Below are 27,689 nucleotides of genomic sequence, written 5' to 3'. Positions count from 1 at the left end.
GCAATAGGTGCAGACTTGTACTTTGTTTAGTGATTCAATTGCACTGGCACACATGCATGAGAGATAATGGACTTGTGTAATATTATTTTCCCATTCTGCTTGTTGTAACATGCTGACCTTACCTGAATGTAAGTCTAGCCGGCACAGACGGTGTTTGGAGAGCGCTGTGCTTCACTGGTGCTGAACACACTCATGTACAGTAGTAGACTCTCTCATCATGTCATGTCTTCAGAACGTCATCTGAGCATGATCACAACACCCTCGCTCATGTTTCCACACCGATTATGAGTGCCTGTAACAACTTGCCTTTACCACTCGCTCATTCTCAGGCTGCTTGTGTTTTTACAGCTACTCCTCACTTTCTCAGTTTGGGTGTGCAACACAAACGGGCCTTTCATGCCTCGGTTGCTTTACAAATCTTCTGTGATGTGATGCAGATCTTGTCAACGCTGCCTCGTTTGGATGGTGTTCTGTGTGTGTGCTGTTTTGGCTTATACCTGTCATCTTTTGTTGACTGTTGAATTATCTGCCTCTCAGGATCAGTATGGTTTCACGTTGTTCCTAATTGAATGGTGTTTCTAGAGTTGCCTTAAGCCCAAAGCATACTTTGGTTTATATATATAAAAAAAAAGTTTAACCTAATTTAATCTATTTAAGAGATTAATAACTGATAATAGATTACACATAATTTGTATTATTAAATTATATATATCATTTTTAAATTATTTATTATTATTATTTTGCTATTTTACGGCCCTACGGGTCTCCGGACCCCAGTTTGAAAACCCATTCGCTAGGCTAGGGTGTTCATACAGTGCATCATGGGATGTTTCTAACCTCTTGTCCTCCATATGCGGCCCACAACCATACGCACGTTGAATTTTTTTGCTCTAATTAGTTGATCCAGAAGGGGTCGACACTGACACACCTATTGTTTCACAATCGAAAAAACTAAATACTGGAGAAGGCAACAACAATAGGTGACTGCGTTTACGAGCGCTTCTGCGAGGGGATGAAGATATACACGCAAGTCTAGTTTAAAAGAGTACCAAGGCATTTTTATCCGTCATAACTTATGGAGAGAAATAGCGCAGACACTAGATGAAGATGAATCTTTGTAGTGTGCGTGTATCGAGCACACTATACACTTCGAAAGGCCACACGTTTGGATGTGTTGCCTAAAAACTGTATACTTGCTCTTGTAATCATTCATGCGTGGGTTGGACAACTTGGCAACTGCGTGTCAACCCATTTAAGGCTGCATACCACCCTTATGATGGCTGTGGGTTGTGGAGATATGATCTCAGATCAGGTTCAAGAGCGCAGCACATTTCATGTCTGCTTGATAAGGCTGAGGTCTGGCTCTTGCGCACACGACTGTTTATTTGAGCTCCGTCTGGCTCTGTACATGCTATGAGCTCACACTGTTCAGGCTGAGGTTACCCAGGCCCATTGCCTCTTCTCTTTGCCCTTTTGCTGCCACTTTCTCTGTTTTCCCATCATGCAGTGCTGTTGCATTTCTCACATCCACACCATCGAGTCATCTCTCATGTCTTTGTGAAGAGGAGGAGGCCTCTGACTCACTTGAGCCAGACACTGCTGTTTTAAAACTAACTACATTCCTTGACAATACAATCGCCATATATATAGACCTCTTTTTCACCTAGCTTTTAAATCGCTAATTTGGAAGTAAACGCGAAAGTAAAATGTGCACGGCCGCACGTGCATTCATAACGGTGCGGAACAGAACGAGCGTTTTCAAATAATTCCCATAAAAGTTGAGCTTCCAGGAATGAACTGAAAACGCTTGCATTGCTCCGCTCGCTCAGTCCCAGTGGACACGCACCCTTATGAATGCGCATTTTACTTTCGCGAATTGGTGAATTAGCGCCAATTCGGGTGCGGCAATTGACCCTTCGCAGGGAGTTTGATTGACAGGCGATCTGACCAATCATAATCCACCATCCGCCGAATCCACCATTTTTGTCAGAAAAAGCAGTCAGGAGAGTTAGTAGATTAACATTGGAGGATTTGAACTTGAAAAACTGAGTGTACTGACGTCTTTCCGCGGTTAAAACAACACTCCTTATGTTCATTCATGTTTATTTGATGCTATAAATGAACTAGAAGGAAGAGATGATCGGTTCACCAGCAGCTTTAACTGAGGCAGCGATCTGTCAGACACATTAAAGAGCCACAAAATGGTATTTATTGCTTAAATTTCTTTTAAAAATGACCAAATTTGAAAGATAAGACTTTGTTTCATATCAAAAGTAGCCTGGTCTGTCCTGTCTGTCAGCGCGTTGTCAGTGTCCTCTTTGCTCCGCGATGTACTGTACTGTGTGAGAACATGGTGTGTGTGAGAGCGGCGTAGCTTGTCGGACATAGCAACAGTAACTAAAGGGGGCGGGTCTTTGCGAACGGTCAATTGCTGAATTGTGGGTTCATTATTATTCTTAATAAACACAACAACAAAACAGAACAATGATGAACTTGCTTAAAAACAAATCTTCCGCCATTGTCTTGTCAGTCAAGAGTGAGGTGAGGTGAAATCTGAATCCTGCTGCGACTCTCGTTCGGCTCGCGCTGAATTGAGCAGATGTGTTCAGCTTTTAACTGTAGTGTTTGTTCTCTAACTGAACTAAATAATTGTTATTACTTATAAAAAAGGTTCAGTGGGGATCCATATATGAGCCCTAGGGTCCTTGAATCAATTTTAAACAATGCTTAATGCCAAAGAAGTTCTATATAGGAACCTATTTCTTAAATGATTGCAGAACACTTTCATGTTTTACAGTTTTTTAACAGAATTGTTAGCCTAATCACTGGCAAGCTAAATCTTCCTTGACAGACATTTATCTAGCTTGACATTGACATATGTGAGAGATTTACAATGCAGAGGGTTAAAGAAGGGCGATGTAGAGAAAGATTGCAGAGTCTTTGAAATAGGGGATTTGCAATATACCGGAATTGACGATAACCGTGATATTACAAAAATTAAATATTGATATTATATAAAATTACACAATGATATTGGTTGACCCTCCAACATAGGCGGCGCTATTGCACCTTAATGCTGGTTGCCACTTGTCATAAAGCAAAAAAGCCCGTGTGTAGCTGCTGCTGTCGCACAAAATCATGTCGTTCGTGTCAAAATGTCAAAATCAATGGTTACAAACTCTAGTTTCTACTTCCCTAAACTCATATTTTGAGCGATAACATTTTTTGTTGTGAAAACACAAAGTAAACGAGAACGGTTTTCCCCGAACTTAATATTTCAATTAATACTGTAATTGTAAATTCTTGTAGCCACGATATTCAAAATCTATTGTATAAGTCCTACTTTGAAAGGATCTTCGGGTGTTTTATCAACTCCTGTCCTGCACATTTGCGAAGCTCTGCTCTCCCCAACATGAATGGCTGTTTCAGGGTTTGTTTGCTACATTGCTTAGGTCTACAAATCATAGGTTTGCCAAAACAAACAAAACCCCTCCTGAGACATTCCTTTCATCCGCAGTTGTCAGGATGGGACCACTCAACAGAAGATGTTTGTTTTGAGCTGAAGCTGGAATTGTTTAATCCAGATGTGCTTTCCCTGAGTTGAGTAGTTCATTTAAAACTCTGCCATCTAATGCAGGGGTCAGGCCTTGACCGGTCCTGTTTATCTTCTCCATTCGAAAAATCAGACAAAAACTTCAACTAAAACAAACACAAAAATGTGATGTAGCAAATTGAAAATTCTTGGTCGGAAAGCAAAAATCCTGGAGCGGCTTCAAAGTGGCTCATGCAAACAAAATGTTGAGTCTGTTAATAAAGCAATATCACATGAGCCAGAGTTTTATATCAGTTCATAGAACAAGTAGATTATGTAAATGGAAGAGGTATTTAAATAAGACAAAGACGAGTAGTGTCGAAAAGAAGCTCTTGTTTGTGGAACTACTTTCTTACGCCGCAGATTCGGGATCTGTCAACCTATAGTTCAAAAGATGTCAGTGTCCAAGCGTCTGTTATTAATTTGAAAATGCCACATTACAACTAATAGTGGTTTCTGAGAAATTGTTGGAGTAAGAAGAGGCACAATTGTGTGATACCACATTTACACAACATTTCAATAAATGTTAATATTGAGTAACTGGCATATTAGAAACAATGGACTCTTTTCACAGACTGTGATAATGTGTTTTCACAGTTATTAACATGGTCAGTAACATTTTAGTTTAGTGTCCAATTCTCACTATTAACTAGTTGCTTGTAAGCATGCATATTACTAGGATATTGTGCTGTTTATTTAAAAAACATATCCATGAATCTACCCAATACCTAAACTTAACAACTACCTTACTAACTATTAATAAGCAATTAATAAGCAAAATCATAGTTAATAGTTGGTTAATAGTGAGAACTGGACTCTAATCTAAAGTGTGACCATATTGTAAGTCTAGCAACGTTTTTTTAAAATAATATTTTCAATTATTTAAAATGTACATTTCACTATACTTTGTATTACCTTGACGTCAAATAACAAAAAAACTAGTTTAGAAACACACTTTAGGTGTTTCTAAAACAACGGCTGAGGGAATGATTGTAAATTTGACATTTTTTCCTCTTCTGTTTGATTAGTCTCTATACTCGTTTCCTCCTTTCCAGAGTTGTGGAAATGCTATAATGGTTATTTTTTCTCAATTAGCTGTTGGAGCGAACTGGAACGCAGCAATCAAACTGGCTGTAGTTTCCCAATGTCAAACTCAACATCTGAGAACACTGGACATGTGAACAGGGTCCATATTGCCAACAAATGAAGTTTTAAAGCGAGCCACTTGGCCACAGCAGGATCACTGTAACACACAGTTGTGGAGTTTTGCTCCTCAATGATTCAGTGGCTTTGAACAGATTGGTTGAGTGAATTATTCAGTGAATCATTTATTTACAGAGCAGTTTTACTGCAAACTAAAAGCTGTATTTTCTGCCACTCAGAGACACAGAAAACACTAGTGTTAATGAGCTGCCTGTGTGTTAATGAACGCATTGTGAATGTGTTCATTGCATCTATTTAACACTATGTAATTTGATAATCGCACTATGATATATCATGATTTGATTAATTGTTCAGCCTCGGATTTATTCCATTCTAAAATTGTTCAGTTTTAATGTGTGAATGTATGATGTAAAATTGATATTTAGGGCCAGATTTACTAAACTGCTTTTTTCGGCATTAAATAATGCTGCAAATATTCAATTCAATTCAATTCAAATTTATTTGTATAGCGCTTTTCACAATACATATTGTTTCAAAGCAGCTTTACAGAAAGTGCATTTCAGAAATGTACATAGAAGAATATAGTTAGTTAGTCATCATGTACTAATTTAGGGCATAACATATCGCCGGCGTTGAGTCGTCTCTTCACAGGCGTCGAGTCGTCTCATCGCAGGTGTTGGGGCATCTGAAGTCTCCGTGAGAGTACCAGTACCAGTGGTACCAGTACCAGTACCAGTGGTACCAAATACCAGTACATTGACTTCTGCAATCCCTCCAAATGTTGCCTCTGAAAGGGAAACTCCAGCAAATGCATATATACAACAAGGCACAGAAATAACTGTATCCATGCCTTTTCAATGCTAATTTTTCACTGACAGTATTTTTTAACTGCAAAAGATGGTTTGCGCTGGCGCAAGCTGTTACTCAAATCTGGCCCTTAATTTGTTTCCATTCACAATGTTTTTTTTTCTTTGAGACTTGAGTCTTGTGCTCTTTCCTGAGGCAGAAACCAACACATCATTTGAAATGTTAAATGGTTTCACGGTCTAAATGTGGTGTCTGTCACAGGCCTCTGAGGGAGGATTGGGGGTTGATTTCTTCTTAAGCCTGCATTGATGCTCCGGGTCTCCACCTTTGACCCCTCTAACAGCCTTCCTTGCCCTTTTCCCTCAGGTTATTTCCTGGAGTTTGTGGAGCCGCCAAACAATATAACTATAGTGCAGGGCCAGACGGCCACTTTACACTGCAAAGTAGCGGGCCACCCGCGGCCCAACATCCGCTGGCTGAAGAACGACGCCCCGGTGGTGCAGGAGCAGGGCCGGATCTCCATCCGCAAGACTGAGGCCGGATCCAAGCTCCGCATTCAAGACCTGGACACCACCGACACCGGATACTACCAGTGTGTGGCTTCAAACTCCATCAAAGTTATCTCGGCAACTGGAGTGCTATATGTGCGACTGGGTAAATGATGGCTTTTTTTACTCCAATTCTGGTTCATTGAAGACCTTTAATCTGTGATCCAAAAACAGTTCTGAAATGAATACCAACATTACAAAATGATGTTTTTCTTCATTGTTTTTTAAGGGGGAATGAACTACAGGTTCCATGAAGCATTGCGAATGAAGTGATCTAAAGAGAAAACAATGCCTTTGTTGAACATAAAATGGTTTTTGCCAAATATTTAGTTATGTACAAATATAGTTGTATACATATATTGTATACACAACCGTTAATTCAGCAAAGACCAATTAAAATGATACAAAAAGTGTAAAGACATTTATAACATTACAAAATGTTTCATATAAATGCTGTTCTTTCAATACATCAGAGAATCCTGGAAAAAAAAAAGCAGGATTCCACAAAAATATGAAGCAGCACGACTGTTTTCAACACTGATGATAATCAGACGAGTTTCATCATATTAGAGTGATTTCTGAAGGATCATGTGACACTGAAGACTGGAGTAATGATGCTGAAAACTCAGCTTTGATCACAGGAATACATTACACTTTACTGTACGTTCACATAGAAAACAGCTGTTTTAAACACAATATTACTGTTTGATTTTTGATCTCTTTGTTTAGCAAAAGAGACTTCTTTCAAAACCCTTAAAAAATCACACCGATTACTTTTGAAAGCTAGTGTATATTGTACCTTGAGACTCAGTGACATCATTCGCAATGCTTCATGGGACGGGGGATCCCTGCTGAGCTGTTAACAGCGGCTTTTCTCATTGGTGGAGCTCTCTTCGGGATTATGGGTAGTGTAGTTTTTCCACCCAGAATCTGGCTATTAAATAATAAAAAAAATACATTGAAATCATTGGGCATATTTCATTCTTTAAACTTTTGAAAGGTTTATTGAAAGGCACACATGTCCATTCATTGCAGATATTTGTTGGTTTTAATGCATAGTTATTTTTGTAAATGATTGCCATGAATGATGGCGTCACATGAACCCAGCTCAATTAAATATACCTGTGTGGTATCCCACTATAAACTCCTCTCAGACTTTTATAACTCTTCCTCACAATCAGTGCGTTCTCCTCTGTATTGTAGCTCTAGTGTTTTCTTTTCCCGTTCACCCTTTTTTGGCTTATTTGGGGAGTCCATTTGATTTACAGAGCAAACTAAAGCAGCACTGTTTTACAACCATATGCGCCAAATCTCACCCTGGCATCCCTGTATATTTATAGGAAAGCAGCGGCATAAATCTCAGTGTTCCTGCATTAGGACTCTTCTTAAGAAACAACTTCCCACTGTTTCCTTCTGGGGGGGAAAAAATCCCTTTTATGTGCGTACGGTAAATTCTCCACAAGGAGCACGTCCAATATTTCACATTATGCCTTTGACAGGTTTAGGAGCTCGCTTGCGCCGTGCCTCCTGCCTTCTCTGAAAAGTCATCTTGGCGTAATAACACTCCAACTTCTCTTGAGCTGAAACGGCAAATTAGGCTTTGTGAAAACAGCTGCTCCCTAAGGGAAGATCATGTTAAGACGCTTGTCCGTAATTCCTCCTATCTGTGTTTTACAGGACAGTCCCCACCCACTGGATCAGATCCGTAAGTACTGCTTCTGTCCGCCTGTCTCTGTGTGCATTCACTTTTCCCTGCTTTTTGTGTTTGTTTCTGTAAATAAAAGGTAAATTTTCCACATGGTCAATTGTTTATTCCAACCCATTGGCCTCATCTCTTTCAAAAATGCACACTTGGCCCTACATTTCATGAGTTCTTCTCAAAAAGAGTCAGATGTTGGGAGGACTTTGAGTTGGATCACGTTGTTTAAAAAAACGTGTCTGCTTAAAATTGATCCGATATCTTTGCAATTGTGTGAAGTGAAGTTTGAGACGATAGAAAAACAGTTTAGTGTTTAGTTTAAAGCTCTTTGCTGGCTGTCCTCTTATAACATAAATATGGCAAAAGGGTAGATCTACGTAAGTGTCTCTTTCTCTTACTCGCTTTCTATTTACCTTGTCATGACAAAAAGCTTTGGTTGATTAGTGGAAATAAAAGCAGGACCTGCTTTTCCAAAAAGAACAAAAACACAGGATTGTATCTTGGCATGAACCAGTATCTGACTTAACTTCCCTAAGAGCCGAAGAGATCGCTGGCAGCCGCCTTTGCTCGGGGAAATTTTATGGCAGGTCCTCATGTTTCCTTTTCCAGGTTAAATAAATGGTACAATGTCTGTGGGGATATTTCCAGGGCAGTGCTCGTGTTAATGGGATTCGGCCTTCATTCCCACAAACTGACATACTGTAGATCAATGCTGTGAAGGTGCAGCCACATTTACCGCGGTTCGGCACAATCAATCCACGCAATCTGGAATTTCGTGCGAGATGTTTGTTGACCAGCAGATGGCTGGTTTTAACGTGGTATTCGTGTGAGCACTTCTTTATACGTCGCTAAGTTGTTACCTCTTCCTGAGTCTCTGTAAGTCTGCACTCCGCTACGGGTTATTGGATGAGTGAGATTATTCGCATGTTTTGTTATCGCATGCGAAGCTGGTGTAAAGGATCGGCCTCTTCTGAGCGGGGGCGGAGCAGCAGCTCATTTGCATTTAAAGGGACACACAAAAACGGCGTGTTTTTGCTCACACCCAAAAGGGCAAATTTGACAAGCTATAATAAATTATCTGGGGGTATTTTGAGCTGAAATTTCACAGACACATTCTGCGGACACCATAGATTTATATAACATCTTGAAAAGGGGCATAATATGTCACCTTTATTGTGTTAACGTTGATGTTAGGTGGAAATGGGATCTGGCCCTGTTTGCACTGGGTCCTAAGTTGAGATGAGAGCTTCAGTAAGATGTGCAGGTAGAGGTAGTTTGCTGTGTTTGTCTTCCTTCAGTTCCCAGTACTGCATATATAGCTCTCTCTCTCTCTCTCTCTCTCTCTCTCTCTCTCTCTCTCTATCGAGTAGACAACACAACACATACTCTGCTCCTGTCCAGCGGTTAGATGCACACACTAGTGAAGTGAGTTTCAGCAGACGCCTTGGCATTAGCCTAATCCTCGGTGTTAACTCCTCTTCCTGCACCGACCGCTTCTAAACAAATATTTTTATCAGGAATACGTTTGTCCTAGCCTAGAAATCTAGACGCACCCTAGCGGCAGCAAAAATCATTTCGCTGCCAGTGTGGTCTAGCAACTCTCCATAGACGTTTTAGCTGGAAAAACCAAAAACTGGTCAGGCCAATCACATCGTGTATAGAGTTGGTGGGCGGGCTTAACACAATGACGGCAGAGTTGCGACGGTCAGAGCAAGCTCGGACATATTCGGTTTGAAGTCATTCATCCTCGGATGCGGCGCCGCGCGTGCTGTTACAAAAAAGCTGTGGCGAAACGATCAACTTGTCATTTTTGCCGCACTCGTGCGGACGCATCGAGTATAAAGGCTTGATTTACTCCGTGTCAGCGCGCGCTCTGATCGGTAAAGGACCTCCGAATCATCTCCAGCACTCCGAAGCACCACTACTCCGCCTCCGTTTCCCTCGTAAGCTGATATTAGTATTTAAACATTCTCTATGATATTATTATTTTAATGACAAAAATTTTTTTAATGACTCTTTCTCTCTCTCTCACACACACACACACACACACACACACACACACACACACACACACACACACACACACACACACACACACACACACACACACACACACACACACACACACACACACACACACATACTGTCTCTTACTCTCTCACACATAGGCTAGTTATAAACTCTTTAGACTTTTAATGATTAGTGTTTTATTTTTAAAGTTTGTGGGTCGTGTAAAAAACAAACAAAATCCCTTATTTTGGGGATGGATTCCTGGAAATCTCCCTTATTTTCAATGTTCAATGTTGACAGCTATGGACTGGATACGGTAAAAGTTTAATATATCAACTTGCTCCGCTGACTACGTCCCCTTCTTCGTTGCTCTGATTGGTTGTAGCGCTATCCAATTGCGTGCTGAGAGAATTTGAAAGACAACCGTTTATCCCGCCCATCAGATTGAGCCCTGTCAATGATGAGTTCCCAGACCTAACATCTTGATGTAGGTCTGGCATGCCAGGCTACGTTTGTCCAACTGTTGAGCTAAAAATGATTCCTGCCTGCAATGCACAGTTTCTTTGAACTTCCCTCTTACGGTCCTGATATACTCACAGCGAAGTTATTTTCCTTTCTTCACTTATAGGGGGAAAAGTTGTTTGAAATGCCTGAGCAGCAGTTTACTGTTAGCGAACATCCCAACGCAGTCCACATTTAGATGAATATGTCAATATAGCTGCATGCTTTCCTCTCAATAACAAAATAATCAGAAAACAGCAGTTCAGAAAGCCTCTGATCTTAGTGATGTGGATGTTTGCACCAGCTCTGTGGTCCAGTCACGTCAAGTTTATTTATATAGCACTTTATACAACAGATCACTTTAAATCAGCAGCTTTACTGAATTAAAGATGAAAACAGTGTCAGTGTCTCTTTCAGTCAGAATTACAACTTCAATTTCTACTATAAAGCGACTCTTTTTATAAAGCAGAGAAGAAATGAACCAGAGAAGATTTACATCTCAAAGAAGGCGGAGCCTCAGAGCCACACCTACTTATTACATCATCGCCCACGAACCAATGGTAGTTCGAAGGTGTTTCCAGTCAGAGCGAACTTTCCCAGAAATTTATTTTGAAATGACGTCACACCAGTTCTTTGATTTCACTTGAAGTATATCGGGGCCTTTAGGGGTCAAACGAAAGTCCCAGGCTGCATTTGTTCTGTGGGACAGCGAGGATAATCTATAATAAGAGCCATCAAAGAAGAATATTATCCAAGTAGAAGAGCATTAAGACCACATGTAGATGTATTTGATCGAGGCAGAGTATTGTTTTTCTCTACATAAGTGGTTACAGATGAGCACAAGACCCACAAATCTCCAGTTGCGTTGGTTGCTTACAACTTGACAGCCTCATTGTCTTTTCACACTGATAAATGTTGAGTATATGTGAGGCGGGTCAGAAAGTTAAAAAATGTTGTTCAATCTTCTTGACGTCAAACTTTTAAGCAAAACTAATATCCAGTTGTTGTAAACTTTGAACTGGATACAAAGAACAGCCATTAGGGAATTAATGCTTTGCATTTTTTTTTCAATATTTCAACAACACACAAAAAAAGTAGGAAGTAAATCTGAATCTTGTTAGGCCCGAGTCCCTAAACATTAGCTTGAGAGAAAATTCCTTGCTTAATCCAAACTGCGGTGAAATTGTAACCATATGTGATATTGAGGCTGGACGTAGCAAAAGTTTGGGGCATTGATGGCGGGTACTGGCAACCTGCCACAGATGGAGCAAAGTGAAAAGTGTGAAATTCCTTCAGAGAGCAGTTATTTTAGCTAAGCTTCACACTACATCCATTCACAGGTTTCAGCACAGGAGTTCTCAGAGCAGCAGTGTGTGATTTATAACAGTTTTAAAAACATCGGAAAACTTTGAATGACTAGGGATCAGCTTAAAATGTCAAACCCCGGGGGATCATAAGTGTGTTTGTTTCTGATCATGTTGCATTTGGGCCAGGTTTGGACATTTTCAGAAAATTGTTGGCCATATCTAGCCTGACGTCATCATACTCGGATTCTAGTCAGAGTGTGAGTCTGATTCTGCTCCATTGGGCTGTGATTATGGGGTGTGTTTCAACCAAGCCAGGAAAGAAAATGCCTCTGCACCCAATTGGATAGACCGAATCCCGCAGGAATGACCGCAAAATCATCTTTCCGATCGACAAATGCCTTGATCGCGGTTCTGTTCCTCTTTTAAAAACGAATGCGCTGTCTAGATCTTCTATAACAGACGCGATGGCTGAATCTACACATCTCAGTTCTCCAGCGGCGGCCATCTTTGTTGTAAACGAATTCAACCCAAGCGCTCTTTGGTGACGTGGATGATTACGTTACGGTTGATCATCTGTCCATCATCGTATAAAGCCCGCCCTGACACTTTGATTGGCCTGAACAGCTTTGGTTCGGGCATACTTGCTTCACAACGGATCAAGACCAAACTTCCCATCCTCAAATGTTGTGGGCGGGGTTAAGTTCGGCTGGCATCCAGGCTAGGCCATATCACTAAACTCCAGAAAATTAGTGAGATATTGGAGAAAATGTATTTTCCTGTTGTTCAGGATTGGTAACGGATCTGTTTGCAGTGCACGAGTCTCACAAGCAAGCAAAACTATGCACTCTAGTCTATACAGTAGGGATGCACCGATATGAACATTTTGGTCGCTACCGATAGCCGATAATTCGTAATATTTGAAAGCCCATAACCAATGAATATATTGGGCGATAAATCTGAATCCAAATTTGTATGTAATTTTTGAGAGCCTGATTACAAAACAAGTCTCACCATTAAAAGCCATGTCCCAAGCACACAATTATAATGTTCTCATAATTTGATGTAGCCTAAATGACCTTGCACTTTACTGTATTTTCCTTTTTGAAGTGATTCTAATCATATTTCAAGCAATTTAAAACCATCATGGTGAACAGTGCGCATCTGAAGTGTCTCAGCTGAAGGAAACAATACATTATTTATCGGCTTTAATATGTTGGCCAAATTCTTAGGTAGCATTGTATGAACCTTCGCACATTTCATCAAGCTCTTTGAAAAAAATCTAAGATGGTGAATGAAGCAAGAGTTGTGCACCTTTAGTTTCCACTACAGCTGTTTTAACGGCACAGTTTCTGCTTGTGTTGCGCATGTTCCAGTTCAATTTGAGCTTGGATGCTGCCTTAGAAGGTATAGACATGGTTTTGGACCAGAGCCTTACACCAGGATTGTATTTCAGCTCTGGAAATCATTGCTGTTGTGCGTTGTCAGTTCATTGTAAGACTGAAACAAATGTCTGTTGTGGAGACAAAAAAAATCCCTTTAGGCATCAAGTTCAGAATCCAAACCCATTTCCGTTTTGCCAGAATAGACCACTTTTATCCAGTTGGTAACTGCATAAACAGCAGAGATGGATATCCTGAGCAGCAAATCTTTTGGTCACTTCAAATTCAGATTATGATGAGAGAAACAGCAAAGCCCAAAAGTAGCTTAATAAACAACCATTGAACCTTCTTCAGAAGTGCTCCAATCATAACACTCGAACCGCAGTCCACGGTGACTGGACTTCTGTATCGCGTTGGCTCTTCGTGAGCACCTAGAGTTCAGGATCCTGGAACAAGAGGTCATGAGATGCACAGGCTCACTCGAGAGTCCCTTAATGCTCATTACTGTGGTCTCTTCGCCGAGGTCAGCAGGATATTAGTTTAACATTCGAGGCCAGGGTTGCAGATCGGTCAGTCTGGATGGAAATATCATTACTCTCATCCATGAAAAATGATTAATAAGTTAAAATTATGACATACACCAAATATAGACCGTGTAATTAGTGTTAAAGTCCCCCCATAGTCAATAATTGTATCTCTTAAAACTCTTCTTTGATCCCCAAAATGACATTTAAAAGTTTTTTCCTTGAAAATAATTTCTTTATGCCTTAAAATATCTTGAATGTAACTCGACACCCTTGCCTCATTTAGTATGCGCGTTTCTATGAATATGCAGATGAGCCCCGCCTCCACTCACTCCCTCAGCTCAGAGATCCACTGGTTGACGATCACACGTTGATCTGATTGGTTACAAGGTAGTGTGTGACGTCAGAAACACCAGCGATTTCACACCGTGTTTTTGAGGCTGTCTTTGGTTCACTGCAGTTTTAAGCAGAAAATACTCAGCAATGCTGTCGACTTATGAACTTACACGTGGTTTGTCTTAAAGCATATTAAAAACACCACATAGACTTATAAACAACATTTAAAAGCTTGATTTTCACCACAGGGGGACTTTAAATTGTCATAATCACATGGTATTGTGATGTGTAATGTGGTGTCCCGAGTTGTCCTGTGTGGGTCGTCTTATACAACGCACCGCTTTATTAGTTGAGTTGCCTTACTAGATATCAGCTGTGTGCCACTCAGGCAAGCTTTCATCTTGGTCATCATCACTGTCTGTCCTTTTCTTCTAGACCGCATGAGAAGGGCTTCTGCCAGCCGTACCGGGGCATTGCATGCGCTCGCTTCATTGGAAACCAGAGCATCTACGTGGAGTCTCTGCAGATGCAGGGAGAAAGTGAAAACCGCATCACTGGTGAGCAAACATCATCATTAAAAACTGACCTTGCCAGATTTTGTTTTTCTGCGATATATATTGTGAAGAGAAAAAGTACAGGAAGTTTCACTAGATGACTTGAATAGCTCTATTTGGAAAGAAATGAATCATTCCAGAAACTGGTTAATTTGTGAAAATTCTGTTATTATTTTGTCTTGTGGATTTTATGTAAACATCTGTTTATTCAGGACAGTCCTAAAAAAATTGAAATGTTATGATCCCCCATTTAAAAAATATATATTATTATCGTCTTGCATATTCTACAAGGGGTGTGTAAACTTATGAGCAGAACTGTACACGTGCTGCTGGCTCCAGAGTGAGGCACTGTATGTTCATTTACACATGCGGCTCCCAGCGGGATTCCCTGCAAATGAACCAGGCCGTTCTGAGACTCTGAAACCGCTAACACATATACATATACACATACTTTATTAAATAGCAGCCTGCGTGATTTGACAGTCGCACTAAGCCACATCCCAATGTCACTTTTAATCCGATATATCATGCAGCCCTACCATACATTCTGCGTCTGATTATTCATCATGCCTGTGTTGTTCTCCAGCGGCCTTCACGATGATCGGCACCTCAACCCAGCTCTCAGACCAGTGCTCTGAATTTGCCATCCCATCGTTCTGCTATTACGTCTTCCCGTTATGTGAGGAGGCCAGCCGAGGTCCGCGCCGGCGCCAGCTCTGCCGGGACGAGTGCGAGGCTCTGGAGAACGACCTGTGTAACGCGGAGTACACCATCGCACGCTCCAACCCTCTGATCCTCATGCAGCTGGAGCTGCCCGTGTGTAACCTGCTCCCCCACCCCGGCTCTCCGGACGCGGCCAGCTGCCTTCGCATCGGCCTGCCGCCCCAATGTAGGTCATCACCACTCCACTCCCAAACACAAGAAGGGGTTCAGAGCCTGGGAAAACTCAATAATGAGATCTAATGTAACTGGCCTCAAAGAGCAGCAGCAATTAAAGCGAGAGAGCCCTCTTGTGGTGTGTCAAAAATTTCGGTAACACTTTATTTACAGCGTCCTTGTTACATGTACTTACCATAGTAATAACAGTAAATTAGGCATAATTAAATGCAACTCACGCTCAACCAAATGCTAATCCTACCCTAACCCTATAGTAAGTACATCCTGTAGTTGCTTAATATTACTCAGTACTTAAATATACTGTAACAATGACACCTTAAAATAAAGTGTAACCAACATTTCTTAAGGTTGTATTAGTCTATAACTCTGACTATTTCAATGACTCTGATGTACATTTGCTCAATGTTCTGAGAGAAAATACCTGCTAATTTTCAATCCTTGTTAAAGATTCACCCCCAAATCACAGCTGTTACAATGGAAGTGGCGCCAACTACAAAGGCACGGTGAGTGTCACGAAATCAGGCTACCAGTGCCAGCCCTGGAGTGCCCAGTATCCACACAGCCATCACCTGACGCCTGTCGAGTACCCTGAGCTCAGGGGGGGACACAACTTCTGCAGGAACCCTGGTGGGCAAATGGAGAGCCCTTGGTGTTTCACTTTGGACCCGAATGTTAGAGCGGACGTCTGTGACATCCAGCCCTGCAGTGAGTAGAACACCTCGACCTCGTGACCCTCAGGGTGGGCTGAAGATTCAACGAATTTAAGCAATATTAATCATTTTGTTTTCCATCTTTCCCAGATCCTCCGGAGCAAATGAAAAAGGAGATCCTGTACATCTTGATCCCCAGTATAGCCACCCCTCTTGTTATTGCCTGCTTATTCTTCTTGATCTGCATGTGCCGCAACAAACAGAAGGAGTCTGTCGACAGCCCTGCTCGCCGGCAGCTCTCGGCCTCCCCGAGCCAAGAGATGGAGCTGCCGCTGCTCAGTCAGCACAAGCAGCAGGTAATCTTCAGCAATGGAGCTGTTGAACCTCTTAACCCTCTTCATGTATTCAGAATCTGCAAACGATCCGGAACGCAAGCTTACATTCAGTAATTACTTCATGTTTGCAACTAAAATCATATTGTATCTGATCAATAACTGGTCGTTAATGAGTGAATGCACAAAAAATGACAACGTCTTGAATGTTACTGTGTTTTGTTACCCTTTCATCAATTAAAACATCGAGACATTCTTTGAAATTGTGATGCAAGAAATGTTTTCCCCAATATTTATGAAAAATTGTATTCGAATGTATCATATGATATTTATATGAACATAATCTGAGAATTAGCAGTATAAACTCAATGGATTAAATCAATTAATTCAGTATTAAATCAATGGATTTAAATGAATTCTTCTCAAAAACTGCAACTACATATTCATTTTCTAACAAAATGTCAATATCATCCTGAAATGTTTTCAAACTGAATATATTTATTTTACTTGCATAAACTTTCACTTTCAAAAAAATTTTTTTTAATGCTGCAATGGTCAAAAGATGAGTGTGTGAGATATGGGAAAGGGGCCAAATATTTTACAAACACCCATAGATTTATAAAAAAAAGTTGTTATAGTCATTAAAAAAAAACTCTTTGAAAAATGTAATGTGTATTTTGATCAAGTTTGGTTGCAGTATTGAAACCCATGCCAAAAATCCTGTATCTCTTCTGGGTCAAAATGGACTTGAATGCTTTGAGGAACGATGTGCCAGAATTTTATTACATCTTGACATTTTGCCCCTTTAGTTGAGCAAAAGCAGACTTGAAATGTCTTGTTTTCTTTTACTTCTAGGCAAAGCTCCGAGAACTCAACCTTTCTGCGGTCCGGTTCATGGAAGAGCTCGGAGAGGACCGTTTCGGAAAGGTCTACAAAGGTCACCTCTACGGCACAGCTCCAGGTGAACAGACTCAGGTGGTGGCTATAAAGACGGTGAAAGACAAGGACGAGGGCCCTCTCCGGGAAGAGTTCCGGCACGAGGCCATGCTCCGGTCCCGCCTGCAACACCCCAACATCGTGTGCCTGCTGGGAGTGATCACTAAAGAGCAGCCCATGAGCATGATCTTCAGCTACTCAGGCCAAGGCGACCTCCACGAGTTCCTGGTCATGCGATCCCCTCACTCCGATGTCGGCAGCTCTGACGACGACAAGACGGTCAAATCCACCCTGGAGCAGGCAGACTTCCTACACATCGTCACGCAGATCGCCGCCGGGATGGAGTACCTCTCCAGCCACCACGTGGTCCACAAGGATCTGGCTGCTCGAAACATCCTGGTGTGTGATAAGCTCAATGTCAAGATCCTGGACCTCGGGCTGTTCAGAGAGGTCTACTCCGCCGACTACTACAAGCTAATGGGCGCCAATCCCTTCCCAATCCGCTGGATGTCCCCGGAAGCCATACTATACGGGAAGTTGTCCACGGATTCGGACATCTGGGCTTACGGCGTGGTGTTGTGGGAGATCTTTAGCTACGGCCTTCAGCCATACTGCGGCTATTCCAACCAGGACGTGATTGAGATGGTCCGCAACAGACAAGTGCTCTCCTGCCCCGATGACTGTCCAGCCTGGATTTACACACTCATGTTAGAGTGCTGGAATGAGTTCCCCGCACGAAGGCCTCGTTTCAAAGACGTTCACGCTCGATTGCGCACCTGGGAGAGCTTGTCCAACTACAACAGCTCGGCTCAGACCTCAGGAGCGAGCAACACCACCCAAACCAGCTCCCTCAGCACAAGCCCCGTCAGCAACATCAGCAACGCCCGCTACGTGAGTCCCAAGAAGTCTCCGTTTCCTCAACCCCAGTTTGTGTCCATGAAGGGCCAGATGCGCCCAATGGTGCCGCCCCAACTCTACATCCCAGTCAATGGCTACCAGCCGATGCCGGCGTACCCGTACCTGCAGAACTTCTACCCCATGCAGATCCCGGTGCAGATGCCCCCCCCTCAGCAGCTGATGGTGGCCAAGGCCGGGTCGCACCACAGCGGCAGCGGCTCCACCAGCACCGGCTACGTCACCACGGCCCCCTCCAACGGGTCCGGCACCGAGAGGGCCCTCATGAATGAAGACCTGAAGGCCACAGAGGAGGATTTCGCTGACGGGGCGTCTCAAAGCGGCCTGCACAACGAGGACCTCTCTGTTCCCGAGACCGAGCTCCTGGGGGACAACGACAGCACGCAGACTGAGCGCAACGCCATCAGTTCAGAAGCATAGACGATCTGTTTCAGCAGATGAGAAGAGGCATTCTCTGCGGTGTCATTTTTTGACTTTTTTATCAGTTGTACAGGTTTAAAAAGTGAAGGGAAACCGGTGAATGACACATGGACGTGGTGTTATTTATGGGTTAATCAGCAGACACTGATGGACGGACACGTCATGCTGTTGGAGATATTTTTATAAGAGATTTCAGCTGCAGTTTTTCACAGTCTATGAAGAAGAGGCTTTGCTTTGGGTTCGGTAGCAGACGTGACTCGGCAATAGATCTCGTTGGTTTGGGCGTTTTAATCAAATTGTTGCAAAGCTATTCAGAAGAATGCATGTTCTTACTGTTGCTGTGCAACTTGAAACACCATTTCAGCAATTTTTGTGGGTACCATTCATTAATGTAACCACGTCATAGTTGACAGTGTCATCGAGAACAAGACTTTGATTATTTTACTTATTTTAGCTCCACAGGATCAAATGGATTTGTTGAGGGCATTGATGTGCATCATGGATCACGATATTGGACTATATAAGATGTGCAAAGACAAGCCATTTGTCCTTTTTTTTTTTAGAAGTTGCTTTTATAAAACATTGAATTCCTGTTGTAAAGATTTGTAATTTATGCCATTGACTCTCTTGAAGATTTGTAACTGGTTTGTAATGTTCTTTGTCTCGTTTTTTTTTTTTAAGCAGGTTTTGTTTAACCAGTAGTGTTACTTTAAAGTCATACCAACCAGAAACTTTATTTCTACCCAGATGTTATTAACAAATATTAACCATATATTTTGTTTATCCAGGCACGTGGAGAATCCAATAAAGTAATACATAATGATATTACTTGTGGGGGTTTTGCTCAACTTCTAGAAGGCTACAAGCTATAGACATTGGAAAAGCATTTTGCATTGATATTGTAATTAAAACAGCACAATCATTTATTTTATATGGCTCATGATATGTACTAGTGAGAGTTGTGTGCAGGCTCATGTTAACCAATGACTGTAAAGTAGGTGTTTTTATCTCATGCCACTTCCCAAGAAAGGCGGGACCAAAATAATAACTGATATATCCTCCACTTTTTGGCACACAAACTGCAAATAATTTACACTTGCATAACGAACCAGCTTTCCCCTGCTGAGATGTCATCGGGTACTTGTTGCTCCACGCATGATGAACTGACTTGCATCAGTAATGCACGGGGTGCCAACCAACTTCACGCGACGCCGAGCCTCCGCGCGAACAACGCGACGCGACGGAAAAGAGAGTTCACGCCTGACGAGCAGAAAGACACGAATTACTGGCTCAAACGGAACCGCAATAACGAGGCAGCGAAGAGGTCTCGCCAGCGCAAGAGGATGGAGGAACATCTCCTGGAGACTCGGGCCGTCGAGCTTCAACGGGAAAATGACAAATTAAAGGCCGCCCTCTCAGCCGTTCATCTCCAAACCCCCCCAGTGGAGGCTGCTTTCGGGTTCCCCATCGGACTGCCCCATCCGCGCGGTTTACCCACTCCTATAACTGCGTTGCCATTGCGTGGTCTGCCGCATTGCCAGTTTTCTGCGTGCTGCGGGTCCATATGTCCTCAAACGAATCATTTTAGTTCGGCTTTCGATTTGAGCGCTGCCTATAATACTACGAAAGCGCCGCGCATCAGTTTATTGGATGGTTATTATCCAATGGGCAGGTACAGTAACGGGACAAACGCGTGCACCAGCGCGGCTTATATGAGGAACAGAAGTTTTGCGAATGGAAATGACTCTGCTCAAACGATGCTTGAGGCTAGGCCGGACTACAGGAGTGCACTGGTCAACCTGTCGCGCACGCCTCGCTGGTATAATCCTAAAAGCTCGCCGTCTGAAATGGCACAGAGTTGCGCGCGCCTGGCTGGACCGATCGGAGCCGCGCAAACACGTGCTGTTGAACGAACCTGCCCAAAACAAGCGAGCAAACAGTCCGTTCTGCTTCCACACAAACTGCGATACAAAGTTGGCAACTCAAGGTTTGCGTCCACGTGCTTTTCACCCTAATGGAAACTAAGCGTTTGTGCTATATTTTCCTCATTACAAATGTGTTCCTGACTGTTATAAAAATATTTTGTATTGCATTTGTCTGATTGGTCACTTTTAAATCAAGAGAAAATCACTCACCTTGCACTGTGAATCTTTAGTTATAATACCTCTTAAATAAAAGGTGTTGTTTCTGCACAAGTGAGTGCTTTGGTATGTTGTTATGCTTTGAACATTGCTAAACTTTTTTTTTTTATTCTGTTAACATCAAACCTTTTGCAACTTACAAAAAAAAAGAATTATATTTAAAATGTTTTAATGAATATAATGAACGTAAACTCTTAGGCTTATGTGTGTATGTTTTGTGTGAAACTCTTTCTGAATGCTGTGTGTGTCTCCACTGGATGGCGCAGTCGCACACATCTTATTTAATGTAGGTCATCTCGGGCGCCACGTTGTGCAACTCCTTTAGTTTTAGGTTACATAACGCATTCACACCTGTTATATCATATCGACCATTAGACAACCATACATTATATAAAAATGACATGCCATAACAAATATATCAAACTAGTTTTATTTGTTGCGGAAAAGCATACGATGGTAAGTGAGTTCTGTGATGGAAATTGGAACTGGTTGAACTCTAGAGTGGCTGTGTCCTTTAAACGATGTAATAATAATGCATAACACCTTTATGTAAGTCTGTTTAAACGGTATCCATATTCGACTGAACTTTTATTTTAATACCACTAGCTGGCTTCATTTCTTTCAAACAGATATTTCTCTTAACAACTGCATACACGTAATTAAATAGACATAATAATTAGAATAATTGCTATATAACTAGGGGTTATTTATTTCTATATCAAGATTTACAATTATAATAATACTAGTCCTACTATACTATATACAACAGTAATTATGATAATAACAGGCTAATAGTAAATGCGTTATAGACATGGTTTAATAATGTTGGGCACGCAGAGATTCATGTCTGGATATTCGAAGTGTGGTTGCCGGTTGGAGAAAATGCTTTTAGAAAGTTTTATTGTGAGCATTTCATAGAAGAGGCTTTTTAAAGCTGTTCCTCTTATGTAGCCCCGCCCTTGTTCTGTATTTCCACAGCATGAAGGTAAGATCTTACGGATTTATGAATGAACGCATAGTTGTAAAATCAAACCTGCTCTACTGGTATTTGTTATGGCATCCTTTAAACATTACAATGCTCATGCATGATAACTTTCGTTAACTCTACAATAAGTAAATACACTTGACCAGATAATTACTCTTCGATGATGCCATAGAAATATACAGAGCTATCCCACAAAAACAGAAGTTCAAACACAAAGATCTAAAGATGTGCACTAACAACATCAGAATGCAACATTCTGAACCCAAATTACAGAATGACTTGTGAGTTTGACTGCTTTATAATGCATCCAGTAGTGAGTTTTTGATTGGTGAGAATAACCCTTAGTAAAATGATGATTCTCTAGCGCATGAGGTTTATATCACGGTTCATATTGTTATGGAGTCGTTATTGCATATGTGCGCTAGAGGAGCGAGTGATTGGCTGAAGTCGGAAGATGCTGTGTTTGGATTGGTCGCTCGATGTGCCAGTCGAAGCACGCCGCCAATGCGCTTCAGTGGTGACCTACTAACACCGATCCATGAGGCAGCAATCACTCCGCCAGGAAAACGCGCAGGAGAAACACAACTATCATTTCCAGATGGGATTTTTATGACTGCTGCTGAAGCTTTGAATGTTTTCATATAGGCCTACATTATTTATCCCGGACCTCCGTCTAATTGGACCCTTGCTTATTAGAGGTACTGCTTTCTTATTTTACTGTGAGGCTTAGTATGAACGGATAGGGCTCGTTTAGGGGTTTCAACCGGTAGCCGGTGTTTATGACTGTAACAGATGAATACAGTAAAGCAACTTTAACGTGGCTTATTTGCAATATGTGCGCCATACTTATTTTTCGCTCAACGTCATATCAATGCAGACGAATTTTAGTGTTCAACGTTATAATTACCCATGCATTTGTACCGCTCATAATCACATAGGCTATGATCTTTTTGAGAGATTTGGAGACGGGATGGAACAAGTGACCCAGTATTCATATGGGTGTATCAAGCTCTCGGGTCAGCACATAAGACATTGACACGTTGCGCAAGTTCATTTAATAGGCTACCGTTTAAAAATCAAGATGTTACATAGACTAGATGATTGGTGGATTTAATATTTAAAAAATTAAAATCGCTTTAATAGTAAATGTTAATAATACGTGCATAAATTAAATGTCGCTCCGCTTGTTTGCGTTCATTGTGTAATACAGTGACTGATACTTACAGTCCTTGCATAATAACGGAAGCTGGGACACTTCTGACAAAAAAAAAAAAAAACACCGCAACGGCACGACATCACAATCGAGCTGTTGTTTAATGCTCAGAGACGACTGATATTTCTTGACAATCTGTACAAATCTATATCTCGAATGCTATCGCTCGGGTTAATGTTCCACGCGCACAGATCTGCGACTGTCCTGAGTGTGTCTGTCGGGATGGGGTGAGTGTGCATGAACGGCCTGTCAAAGAACAACACAACAGGGGGAACCTATGGTGTGTGTTCCATATTAAACCCGGTTTAAGTGTCACTCCACGCCAGCTAACTTTAGCCATCTCTTTATTATTCCATGAATCCCAAAACCAGAACACTCGCCCGAAATGTATTCTCGGTTTGACGTAGAGAAATAATTGGTTGCCATAAACCATTATAGTATAAGAATACAAGTCCTTTTCCGTGTTTTGTGGAGTTGAGAGGTGTTTCGACCGCATTTTTCTGTATGAATGAATTAGTCTGTGATCAGCCACGTGTGTGTGTGTGTGTGTGTGTGTGATGCTCGCATTCCTTTGTTCCCTGCTCGATCTGCGCCTGCACTGGAGCCTGAGTTCAGCCTGCTCTAACTCTCTTTAGTGTTGTGATGAACCGCAGTGCTATTTACCACGGAAAACTTTAGTTCATGACCACAGCCCGCTTTAGATGATGTAACTCCAGCTGTTTGATCTGCACGGTAAAGGTCATGGTCAGATCCGGTCTTCAAATTCGTCTTCTGCAACGCTGTGAATGAATATAATCATATTATACCGGCCTCTATATGAACGCACTACTTCGAAAGGGTTTCCGTATTTTAATTCAATCACAGCCACATTACAAAAGCCCTTTACGTTTGAAAGCGTGAGTTGCGTTACTTTGAGCACGATCCGCCTCAAAATGATGACATAATGGGGCAGAGCATCATTTTAATAAGCACGTTTCGCCTTGCATAATATCAACATGTATAGGCTAAAACTATTGTCCTGTCCTTTTTAAAATAGAAACAGTGCCCATTCTTACTTTTCTCATGTTTCAAAGTCAACTTTGGTTAAGGGCTATTAACTAAAACTAAAACCATAAAAACCTTTTGTCACTTGAAATGAAATGAAATAAATAAATGAATGAATGAATGCAAAAAAAAAAAAAATAGAACCATAAAAAACGTGACTTGAAATAAATAAATACAAAAATAAAATAAATACATAAACTTATTTGGCCGACATTGCCAAGGCAACATTTCTCATTTACATTTAATAAAGTTGATTTAGCCTCCAAAAAAAAAAAAACTAAAACTGAAATAATAATTCATAAAAACTATATGCACCGTTTTTAGACAAATACAAAAACAGCTAAATTACTAAAAATTTAACTAAAATTAGAATGAAAACATAAAATATAAGAATAAAAATTATTTTTGATCTGATCAGTGTCAAACGGGTTTGCAGATCATTTGAAACTGTCATCTGAAATCATCACTCACATTTGCAGCAATTTCTCACTTCTTCTTAAGGGTTATTAATAAAACAGAAAACAAAAAGAGTGCTGGATGAGGTGGATATTTACCTACAATCCATTATAGGGAACAAAACTTGCAAATGTCTTAATCTGATTAGCAGATATGTATTGCTCGTGCAGATATCACCCTGTATTGCAGGTATAGACAGCCCTCTTTACAGCTGGTATTAAGATGCGTTTGGTCGATCAGGTCACAAGTGGACAACGCTAATACAGGTGTAAACGGGGTCTAAAGGTTTTAAACTTGTCCACTTCCAGAGGTATTCGAAAACGCATTCGACCGAATTTCTTTCATAATGTAAACGCTCATGTGATCGAATGTGTTCAAGCAGCCAATAAAGATCATCTTCTTTTCGGCTACTGGCCTAAACATTATGGGAAGAGGGCTAGCCAGACTTGACGGTTGGAGACCCAAGTTTGGTTTGAAGATGAAAAACGAAAGCTGATGCTCTCCGTGTGTGTCTCCGTCGTCTCTGGGTGCGTTCATATGTAAATTGTCCATTGTCCAAATTGTCCATTAGATCGAAAGATCTGGAAAAGCCCATACATTAACCCTCCCATTGACCCTCCCCTCGAATAAATCAGGACAGAAGTGGTTGAAAGTGGACAAAAGAGAAATGTCTTCCTCGTCCACTTGTGATACGATCGACCAAAACGCATCTAAACACCAGGTGTAAACAGGGCCTTATATCCACAGCAGTATCAAACAAAGTCCGAAGGTACTTTTGTGATGAGGTGGGGTTCCTGATAAAAGGCTTGAAACGCTCCTGACCATATTAATGATGATGTGTCTCTGTTTTTTTATCTCCCCAGATCCAATAAAAAGATTCTCTGGAACTGACTTCACAAAGAGGACACACATGACTTCTATAGCACGTGGTCTACGATGAGATGTTTACTTAAAACCGGAGTCAACTAATGAGCTTAAGCAGTCTTGATGACAACCCTGTGTAATATGCAAGCCATTAAAAAGGAGCCCTACGGTGGAGACGATGCCCTGGTGCTGGCAGTGGCTTTGCAAGGGACAGACCGGGACCTGATTAACCACAAGTTGTCCACAATGCCCTTTAAGACCAAGTCCAACACCTGTCGCAGAAAACGCGAGTTCATACCAGATGAGAAGAAAGACAACACGTACTGGGAGAGAAGGCGCAAGAACAACGAAGCAGCCAAGCGCTCGCGAGAAAAGCGCAGACTCAACGATATGGTTCTGGAGAACAAGCTCATGGCCCTCGGGGAAGAGAACGCGTCGCTGAAGTCCGAGCTTCTGTCTCTTAAACTCAGGTTTGGTCTAGTGAGCTCAGCAGCGTATGCTCAGGAGGTGCAGAACATCTCCAGCTCCACTGCTGCGCTCTACCAGGACTTTATGCCAGCCAGTGCCAGCAATGGTTCCTACCCGAGTGAACTGGAACCGGCACGCTTGACCAGCAGCTGCATATCGGTCATCAAGCACTCACCTCACAGCGCCTCGTCCGATAGATCCAACTCAAGCACAGTGACCCAAGGGAGCCCACTTATAAATATCTCCAGAACCCCTGACAGCATCAAACGAGAACCCCTGGAAACCGGCAGATACGCCAAAGACAGGGCCAGTCCTTATGAACTGTACAGGAACTACCTTGGCAGCCCTTTCCCCGAGAGCTTCTCCCAGCCATCTCCGTTCTTGCAAATCACCAGATCCTCCAGCAATTCGCCACGAACATCTGATGGCGATGACGGGGCCGTGAGCAAGTCCTCGGATGGAGAGGACGAACAGCAGGTCCCGAAGGGTCCAGTTCCACCCAGGCCAGATTCACAGAGTGTGATTGTGTCCACCCTCAGAGTGCCAGACGCCAGTGCCTCGGCTTTGCCCCACAAGTTGAGGATCAAAGCCCGGGCCATCCAGATCAAAGTGGAGGCTATCGATCCCGACTATGAATCATCTGGCAAGGCCTCCTTTCCCATTGACATGTCTGCAAGTGGATGCTACCAAATGAGTCAGTACACTACACCCGAGTACATCCAGTCATCTCTTAGCCCGATGTCCTTCCAGGTGACCAATGTTCAGGACTGGAGTCACCAGCCGAAGGAGTGGCAGAATAATCACCAGGAGGAACCAACCGGCTGCAAACACCGGCACTGTCCAGACTCTCCCAGACCTAACAAACTCATCGTCGACCTTGAAAACGACTCGTACGCCAACTCCGAATCTGAGAACTTGTACTTGAAACAGGGCATTGCCGATCTGTCGGCAGAAGTGGCCTCCTTGAAAAGACTGATCACAAAGGGGTCTGTAATCGAGTTCACAAAAAGCACTACTGAAATTGACTCGTTGTGAAAAGGACGTTTCTGAAACGGAGATCTCTCTATTTGCACAACGCCTGTTTTCCACTGTGTTCGCTACTGCACTGTGCGGTTGTTATGGTGTCAAAAAGCTGCACTTCATTGAGAAGAATGGTGTTTTTTGTGCACTTACTGTTGTTGTTTGGCGTGTCTTCTTCATGACTCCATTTGTAGCCCAAAAGCCAAAAATTGTGGGCTACTGTTAATGTTAACTTCTCGAAATGTATTGTATATTGTATGTTCTCTTTTGTTTACAATAAATGCATTGCAAGCACTGAAATACTTGTCTCTTTTCCCCTTTCTCGCTCACCTAGGTAAGAATAACACCTTTGTCTGTGCAGCTTTAAAAGAACATTTACTATTGAATGTTTAGTTTATTTGTGGTTATAACATTTATAAGTGTCATGGTAACACATTAAACACCATATAATGTATTCTAATTCCTATAATTATGATGTGTTATAAGCCTCATATCTTGACATTAAGACTTACACAATATCTTATATGCCTATCTTTTTAATTACTGTCAAGTTACAAATACAAAGTCTTCTCGTAAACATCCAAAAGGCTTTATAAATTGGTCATAATATTTGTAAGTGGTCTTTGACTGCTTTAAGTAAAGTAACATAAGTAAGGTTTTAAAGCATTACACATTCACTTATACCCTTATAAATAATGTATTATCAATGCAGTATTCATAGTGTCACCTGAGTGTTTCCAGCTTATAAAAATAATTTTGATATTAAAATGTTTTTAAAATAGATTTCCTATTTGATAATCAGGTTAGACTAATGGGCTCAGAGCCTCAGACCATTCTCAGTATCTACTGTAATCATCAGTAATACTTGTGGTTTTCAACTGGTTTTGCAACAGGAAACCGAACTTATTTTGGACATCAAATGCTGAA

The 27,689-nt window shown here is 41.7% G+C and overlaps 2 protein-coding genes across 2 annotated transcripts in view; both read left to right on the top strand.

Annotated features, from left to right (window-relative positions):
• Positions 1 to 19,392, top strand: part of ror2 (receptor tyrosine kinase-like orphan receptor 2) — a 94,707-nt gene extending 75,315 nt beyond the window's left edge. Inside the window, exons 3-9 of the mRNA XM_056235858.1 lie at positions 5,930 to 6,217; positions 7,789 to 7,816; positions 14,303 to 14,424; positions 15,008 to 15,310; positions 15,766 to 16,023; positions 16,119 to 16,324; positions 17,156 to 19,392. Of these exons, the coding sequence (XP_056091833.1) occupies positions 5,930 to 6,217; positions 7,789 to 7,816; positions 14,303 to 14,424; positions 15,008 to 15,310; positions 15,766 to 16,023; positions 16,119 to 16,324; positions 17,156 to 18,571 (2,621 nt within the window). The 3' untranslated portion in view covers positions 18,572 to 19,392. The remainder of the gene's footprint in view (positions 1 to 5,929; positions 6,218 to 7,788; positions 7,817 to 14,302; positions 14,425 to 15,007; positions 15,311 to 15,765; positions 16,024 to 16,118; positions 16,325 to 17,155) is intronic.
• A 2,838-nt stretch (positions 19,393 to 22,230) lies between these two features.
• Positions 22,231 to 27,041, top strand: nfil3 (nuclear factor, interleukin 3 regulated). The gene is made up of 2 exons (XM_056235839.1): positions 22,231 to 22,395; positions 25,274 to 27,041. Exon 2 carries the CDS (start codon positions 25,398 to 25,400, stop codon positions 26,775 to 26,777), a length of 1,380 nt encoding a protein of 459 aa, XP_056091814.1. The 5' UTR covers positions 22,231 to 22,395; positions 25,274 to 25,397; the 3' UTR covers positions 26,778 to 27,041.
• The last annotated feature ends 648 nt before the right edge of the window (positions 27,042 to 27,689 follow it).

Source organism: Rhinichthys klamathensis, unplaced genomic scaffold (genome assembly GCF_029890125.1).
Source record: "Rhinichthys klamathensis goyatoka isolate OS25496 unplaced genomic scaffold, OSU_Roscu_1.1 h1tg000431l_1, whole genome shotgun sequence".
NCBI lineage: Eukaryota > Metazoa > Chordata > Actinopteri > Cypriniformes > Leuciscidae > Rhinichthys > Rhinichthys klamathensis.
Note: the sequence above shows the minus strand (reverse complement) of the source record. Positions and strands in the feature narration are given on the sequence as shown.

Bases quoted from the DNA above. Each gene is read 5' to 3' on its own strand.
- nfil3 (XM_056235839.1), top strand. From the start codon at position 25,398: ATGACAACCCTGTGTAATATGCAAGCCATTAAAAAGGAGCCCTACGGT.